This window comes from Epargyreus clarus, unplaced genomic scaffold, assembly GCF_041222505.1.
Source record: "Epargyreus clarus isolate Ecla_fem2 unplaced genomic scaffold, WU_Ecla_fem_2.2 ptg000023l, whole genome shotgun sequence".
Lineage (NCBI taxonomy): Eukaryota > Metazoa > Arthropoda > Insecta > Lepidoptera > Hesperiidae > Epargyreus > Epargyreus clarus.
The window spans coordinates 2,570,110-2,578,388 of NW_027332230.1; the positions used below are offsets into that span (position 1 = coordinate 2,570,110).

The following is an 8,279-nucleotide window of genomic DNA, read 5'->3' on the forward strand; positions in this document are numbered from 1 at the left end:
AATCCAAACAGCCGTATACAACGCAATACGCTCGTGGCATTTTTAAAAAGATCGCGGAAATAAATAGCAAACAAATAGCGACGTGACCACTCGTTTTGACGCGACACTCGTTACTGCAGCACTGCGAGAATCACTTAGGGGCCTCGTAGGTGCGCTTGTTTGTGTGAGTGTGCCGTTTCGAACGCTTTGTAAGGAGTTTCCATACTGTCCATATTTCTACTTTGTAAAAGTCGTTGCTCTAAGAGGGGATTACTTTTGTTGATGGTACCTTCTATTCAGTATAGAGAGAAAATAAAAATAAAGGTGAGTGATTTTCCCAATTTTTTTTCAGTCTCTCTAGGCAAATACAGTACGAATTTAACGCGTTCGCCATATTCCTATCGGCTGCAGTTAGAACATAACGCCAGAGCATTTGGTTCTGCGTCGGCTCATAAAAGTCGTTACCCTGCTCGGGGATTACTGTTTCGTTCCGTCCAGTAGTGTACGCGAATAAACAATCGCATTGCTAGTGCTATTGTATTTGATATATACGTATAAATAGAACTACAATGTATGTCAATGATTCAGGAGATTATCTGACAATTTTCTTACATCATATGCCTACTTACGCGCTACGAAAATATTCACGCCGATTTTGAATTTACTCCATTTGGATAATTATTTCTTTACACTAATTTTGGCTTTGAAATTTAGAGTAAGGCGATTAGACCAAGATTATAACGTGAATTACGCCTATATAGAACTTATTATTTTTTATTTTTTTATAATATAGGGGTAGCAGACGAGCATGCAGTCCACCTGATGGTAAGTGGCTGCTGCCGCCCATGGACATCTGTAGTCAACCCCAGATAGGATTAAATATTCCTACTTGAGGTAGGCCACAGATGCGCCGTTACCCCTGAGGACTAAGCTGGAACGCCTCGGATAAGTCTGTCTCCCTTACCACATCCTTCAAAACGGAACACAGCAGCGCCTAACACTGTTGTTATTACGAGTAGGTAGAAATAATTATAATATTTAAGTAAGTCACAGATCATTTTTTAAGTCAAGTTGAATCACATAAACATTAAATGAACAAGCAAACTTGTTTCTTTTACCATGTCTTCTGGCCGAGATTGTAACCTAGACCCGTTGGCAAACAATCCGTTACGGTGACCATTACGCAAACGTCTCTAATAAGCTATTTTTCCAAAACAACAAGCTCTTTCGCCTCAGCACACAAATATACATCAACATTTATTCCCTTCCGAGGGTCGGGAGATAAAAGTTAATGGTCCAACTTACCGGGAATTATTCCCAGCAGAGCATATTTTTTGGTATCTCAACTGCGTTAATGTTTCAATGATTCAGCTTCTTTTTTCTTCGTCCGCTTCAAAATGTTCATCCCGGACTTCGATTAAGCCAATGAGTTTTGTTTTCATAGAATGGGAATGAATATTAATATGTTTCTTTCTTTCCTATTCCATAGAATTATTTTGCGTATTCATGAACTATTTTGATAAATGAAGCTCGCTACTTTTAAATGGCTGCAGAAATGGAAAATGTTCCCAATTTGGTTGGATGTTTACGATTGAATGTGGTTAATATAATGGTTTGGAATCAGCATAAAAGTAAATAAGTAAATAATGTTTTCTCAAACCAGGATTTAATGTGCCATGAATGACATGTACGCAAAATGATAATGAAGCACAAAACGAGCACGAAGTCAGTGACGGCTACTGCCACCCATGGACATCTGTAATCTACCCTAGATTACAGATGTCCATGGGTGGCACATCTACACACACATACTTACTATACGGCCATAGATACACTACTGCTATACTACTCCTGTACATTATATTAAAATGTTATTAAACAGTCAGTTGACTAAACGCCATACACACAAAACATTTAGGAAAACATCTAAACAAATTGTTACCTTAACAATCACAAATAAATATAATTTTCAATATCAAATACAATGTACAAACTTTTTGTTGGGACGTTTTTGCCCTAACAAATATTGTGCGAAACTTTCTAACGAGTTCATACACAGAACGAACATAATAACTAAATCGTACAAAAACTAGAGCTCTAGAACATTGTTGTGAGTTTTAGTTTCGAGTTATCGCTTAAGTGCACTTTACCAGACTAACTTGAACATAAGCGATGTATAATACGATATGTCACCCGCATGCTCTTTTTGATATATTTTATGGACAAATAGGCATAGAAATGCTATGCAATGTGAAAACTACGCGCTTCGTTGAAAGTGGTTTTAACTTCTCGTAAACATTGCCATATAAGAGTATAAGATTGTTTGTATACTTTGATACAAACGATATAATTATTACGAAATTTTAGTAGCAAACGAGCTTGCAGTCCACCTGAAGTCACGGACATAAATCTGTTTCAAGCAAGAAATATTCCTCAGTAGATATACCCTAAAGAAGAACCAAATGTCTTTATAAAGCATTTGCGAAAAAGCGAAGTTACGCTTTTAAGAGATTTTTTCCTCCTAACTTCGTTGCCATATTGTTCTACAAGTTACTTTTAAAAAGTCAAGTATGAACCGAGACTTTCTATGACAGTTATGTAACCATGATCTATTTAAAATACGGGATACGAATAAATCAATATTACTGTATGATTTTTAGGTCGCTACTCACTTCATTTACGAATGATAATTTTGTATCCTTGTGCGCTCGTGATAATGTTTTAGTGTGTATAAAAGTATAATAAATACCGATGAGTGGCGCCGTCTGTTTCCCTTGGCGACTGCTCAACCGAGATGCAGCACACACACACGCTCGCGTCCACCGAATGGGTCCTCGCGAAACCCCTCGTCCCGTGACGAGATCCGAGTAATGACTGACTATTTTCAGTGTGAAGTGAACGAAACGTCAGCATTTGGTTTTTTGGATTTATTCTTAATTTTATATTAATATTTTAGCCAGTCCGAAATACTGAACACTTACTACCTTAATCTGATGTAATAAAATAAATGAATACACGATATTGGTCAAAAGATAATCCCTCATTCTAAGAAGGGAGAAGGATGTAATGGTTCAAACATAAACAAAAAAATATATTTCTTAAAATAGAACGGTGGGAGTTTACTTACGATATATAATTTAAAGAAAATGTACTTTGCGCTTGGCAGCCAAGAAAGATAAGCGGTTGGTCGCTATCCAACCCAACAAAGATAATACTCAAAGTTTTACAACGTCCACTTGTCATAAGTATATAAGGCTTCGAAAGGTGGTTGAACCAGTATTGTTGATCAGGAGGTACCAGTGGTACACGTTTTGAAGGTGGTAGAACCCTTTGTGCTTCGACTCCGGCGGCACCATCGCCACACCTATATCTATCTTACAATAGTGTTAAGCGCTGCTGTGTTCTGGTTTGAGGGGTGCGGTAAGGGAGATATACTTTTCCGACGCGTTCCAGCTTAGTCCTCAGGGGTAGCGGTGCATCTGTGGCTGACCTCAGGTAGGAATATCTAACCCTATCTGGGGTTGAATACAGATGTCCATGGCCGTTTGATACTTCTATATTATAATAAAAAAGTCTATTTGTTGTGATTATTCAGTTTCGAAAGGGTAGACCAATATTGATCAGGAGATATCAGTGACGTACCTGTTTACCTGTAGTGTCAAGTAGTTCTTGCGTTTTGACGGAAGGGTATGATCCCGGCTCTCTTCTTTGTGAGACCATCTTAGTTCGCGAGATTGGTATTAAATCTGCTTCAGGTAAAATTTCTGTTACTGTAAGAATGAGTAAAATATTCATACGTCGACTGAGGGCGAAGTGCAAGGTGCGAATATTATATACATTTGTGAACATTTTTTTTAAACTCTCAGTCATGCAATATTCTCTCACCTTTATAGGGAGTTATAATAAATTGTTACTGGTAGGTACCCTTTTGAAGATATCCCCCTCGTTAACAAAAAAGGAACCTAACTTGGTAGTAAAATAAATTTAAACAAACATCTAAAGAATTTCAAGTAAAACTCTCTTAAGGATGCCTCAGCAATGCTATTTACCATCATTACCCTACTTTCATAAGCGATGTAACAAGTACTTCCTAGTGATAATGAGTTACTTATGGAGTTCAATATATAAGTTGATCGTTTCTCTCAATATGGCTGAGAGTGGCGTGAGTGGGTTGTTGGAATTGGAACTTAGACATTGTGAACAAACTTGTTATTTCGTTGCAGATTTTGTGCTCATGTCAACTCAAGTGATTTTCCTGTGAAGTCGTAAAATTTTTCTTTATAATATAGAAGTAACAACAAAGCATATAACTGACTTGATGGTAAGTTTATATTGTCCCCCATGACCATTTGTAATCAAATCAAAATAAGATTGATATGGCCTACCTAAGATTGGCCAAAAAAAAGTTGCTACTTTTGAGGACTGAGTTATCCAAATACATACTTATGTATTCCTTACCGTAACCAGGTTGAACAGCACCATTTAGTAGGCTAGGTGGCTAAACGGCTAATCAAGTTAGGCTTCGACTTAAATAGTTTGTACACAGTATTATAACCACTTAAAAACACGGTCAATTTTAAAGTAGTAACGAAGTTGATTCCAGTCTATTTGAACACTAACTAAAATGCGGACAAAACTTCCTGTATAATTCCGCAACACACATGACTTACTACAGCTCTCGGTCTGCGGAGTTCAGATGCGGTTTCTGTGTTCAGCCGAATGTATTCGCTAGCAGATTCTTACTTAGAATCAAACGCAGAGTATAAAATTTACTGTATCCACTTCGAGACACCGATTTTACGTATTTTGGATGTCGTTTCGGCGCGTTTTAAAGAATTTCCTTAACCCTTAGAACCCTTAGACACGTTTTCAAACAAATTCAGGAAAAAACAGTTTGATATTGTGTCATAAACTCTAAAAATTTGCATTCGTATGCATGCATTTGTTCCCAAAAAAATATACTTTCAATTGAAGAGAAGTAGGTCGTATTAAATATAATTATCAAAACAGAAAATACTGCACATCTGTTTTTGATAAAATAATGTGTTTTAATTATTCAGCCCGCTAAGCACCGACTGGGTACGAGGCTCCGATATTACAAACTGTAGCTAGCGCTGTAATAAGGAAACGCTATTGTGGATGAAAGACATTAAACTTGCATCTGTTTGTGGTTGCATAGACGACAGGCTGTGGAAGTTGCTCTGCTTCGCTCGGGAACATACGGGCGTATACTTGCGGCAATTTCCATAAAAAAATGTGCCCCTTTCTCGTGCAGTCAGAATAGAAAATATTCAGCCGCTTATTACTATCTGTTGTCAGGGGTGACAATAACGTTTTTGCATTATTTACGTATATATCTTAAACTAAATGTAACTCAAAACAAATTACTCTTTGTTGGGTAGTAAAGATTTAAACCAAGTTTACAACCAAGGTTCAAGTTCACGCATGTGGTGCAATGACCACGGAATACAAACTTGCTATTTTTGCGTTGCTACAGCTTATAGTTTTAACGTTTCCTTTATTTCATTTGGAACGGTTTTGTACCAATTAGAAAAACATGTTTTTTATTTACGCATAACGGTAGTGAACTGTTGATAAAGTTATCTGGATAGAAATTTAGAAATTTAACGCCAACTTACAATTGCTATTGTATTTTATTTCAGCATTTGAAGTGAGATTTTATGGTTGTTTTATTGTTATTATTTTTTAAACTACGAACTAGTAATTAAACTGTGGCTACCAGTAAAAAGTAATCACCATGGCCTATAAATGTGTATATATAATTTCTATTTGATTCAAGCTATTATTCAGTAGGCATTTAAAATATTTTGGCTAATAATCCACTGCAAAAAAATATACAAAGTATAAGCTATAAATAACAGAAAATTCACATTAAAGAGGTCGTTGGTAGTACATTATATTCTTAGACGGGCTACGAAACCAGCGATATATTCCTGAGTTTTGTTTGCAGGACGATCACACGAAATTAAAAAGTATAATTAAAATTACAAAGGAGATGTTTCAAAATGTATGGGCTCCCGGCCACCTTTTGTACACTATACTAAAAACTAAGAAAACATGCAAAGAACAATTCGTAGGGGTTCATTTTCTTCAAATCATGTTCGTTTAATTGTTTAAAAATATACAAATAACACAACAGTGAAAAAACATCATGGCGGTAGTGATTACCCTATAGTGCAACCACCCAAAACCAACCAACAACCAAAAACCAAAAACCAACTTTTCTGTTCAGTAGACAAATCTGGAACTAAAACAAAGCCGACCGCCATTTTGAAATGTCATTCCGCTGTCAATTCTTTGAAGTGTGAGTGCTCTTTGTTTTTCGATTCGAATATAATTGTAATAAGTGATTAAAAATGCCTAAGCCTCTCAAAAGTGATGCACGGGTCATTATTTTAAAGGTTTTAGATTTCATGAGGGAAGAAAAACGCCTGCTAGCTCCGAAAATACCGTTTGAGAAAGTGACAGAACGCGTCGCAGCTGCGACAGGTTAGTGTTGCTATGAAGTGTTGATAGTTAATTAATAGAAAGTCCCGCGTAAATATTTCAGTTATTTTATTTTACTTAGTTAAAGTGTCACTGAGTATTTTTGGTAGTAAATGTTTTTTTATACTTCATGTATTTATATTTTTGCTACAGGAGTAAGCGAACGATTTGTTTACAAGCTCATGAATGAAAAGAAAAAAGCTGAAGAAAGTAATCTCAAACTATCTACTCCCGGTAAGAATAGAGAAAGAAAAACAGGAAAATTGGACATTGATGATTTTGACATTGGCGTCATACAGAGAAAAATTCATGAATTTTATTCATTTAGGAAAGAAATTCCGACTATACCAAAATTATTAAACATACTTAGAGAAGAAATTGATTTCTCTGCAAAACGTGAAACACTTAGAAAACTGCTGCATAAAATAGGATTTCGTTTTAAAAAAACTAAAACAAATAGAAAAGTGCTATGTGAGCGTAATGACATAACTGCGTGGAGGGCTGCATACTTACAAAAAATTCGTGAGAATGAGTCTGGAGAAAAAAAACCCGTCGTTTATTTAGATGAGACCTATATACACTCATCTCACTCAACTGACAAATGTTGGCAAGGCCCAGATGTTGAAGGTGATTTGGAGCCAGTATCAAAAGGGAATAGGTGGATTATAGTTCATGCAGGAGGCGAAGAAGGTTTTGTAGAGAATGCTCTTCTTGTGTTTAAATCAAACACTAAGAGCGGTGACTACCATGATGAAATGAATAATGATAATTTTAAAAGATGGACTATTAAGAAATTGCTGCCGAACCTGCATAAGCATACTCTTATAGTGATGGACAATGCCCCCTATCACAGCATTTGTGTTAATAAATGTCCCAATTCAAACCACACTAAGGCTGTCATGCAATTGTGGCTGAGGGAGAGAAATATAGAATTTTCTGAGCAAATGACGAAACCTCAACTGTAAGAATTAATAAAGCGTAATAAACCAGCTCCTGAATATGAAATAGATAATCTATTAAAAAGTCATGGCCATTCTGTTCTCAGGTTACCGCCATACCACTGTGATTTGAACCCAATCGAGATGGTTTGGAGTTCAATGAAGAGAAATGTCGCTGAGCGAAATGTTGGTAAATCTAGTGCTGAAATGCCCCAGTTAATTCAGAATGCATTCGATAAAATAACAAAAGAAGAGTGGAAAAACCATTGTCACCACGTAAAAAGAATTGAAGAAAAATACAGGAACAATGATGGATATTTAGAAGAACCATTCATTATTAAGTTGCATAGTGATAGCGAAAGCGATTCAAGTGACTCTGATGACGAATTATGTAAATCACTTGGCACAGGCACCTCAGGCGCATCGTCATTATTTCGCTCAGGGATGTCTGGTGTGGAGCCCCTCGAAGTTAGAGATCATGACCATAATTATTTTTATAAAATATAAATTTTATTTTTATAAAATATAAATAATTATAGTTAATAATTCTGGACTTTTTATTTTTCCTGTCCTAGAATATCATTTAAGAATTAAAATTTGACATTATTAACCTAATTCTTTTTTTTAGGATGTTTACGAAGGTTATTTATCTTTTTAAATATTTTTTACATATTTTATCTAGTAAAAATCATAGGTCTCAAAGTTGTTGAGCTCCCTCTTCAGTAGGCAAATATAATTATATGGTAACATTGGACGCTGCACTAGCGACCCTGTCAACTGAACAGATAAGTTGGTGGCACTATAATAGAGTCATCTGTCATTCTATTTTAACTTACTATATACATTATATACTTT

At 35.8% G+C, this 8,279-nt stretch overlaps 1 protein-coding gene across 1 annotated transcript; it reads left to right on the top strand.

Annotated features, from left to right (window-relative positions):
* The first annotated feature begins 6,221 nt into the window (after positions 1 to 6,221).
* On the top strand, positions 6,222 to 7,970 carry LOC140751663 (uncharacterized). The gene is made up of 2 exons (XM_073085640.1): positions 6,222 to 6,489; positions 6,640 to 7,970. Exons 1-2 carry the CDS (start codon positions 6,357 to 6,359, stop codon positions 7,449 to 7,451), a joined length of 945 nt encoding a protein of 314 aa, XP_072941741.1. The 5' UTR covers positions 6,222 to 6,356; the 3' UTR covers positions 7,452 to 7,970.
* Positions 7,971 to 8,279: the final 309 nt, after the last annotated feature.

What these genes read in the sequence shown, in the direction of transcription:
- LOC140751663 (XM_073085640.1), top strand. Translation starts at nt 6,357, where the DNA reads ATGCCTAAGCCTCTCAAAAGTGATGCACGGGTCATTATTTTAAAGGTT. An exon ending in ACGCGTCGCAGCTGCGACAG is followed by an intron (nt 6,490 to 6,639) that starts GTTAGTGTTGCT and finishes TTTTTGCTACAG; the next exon opens with GAGTAAGCGAACGATTTGTT.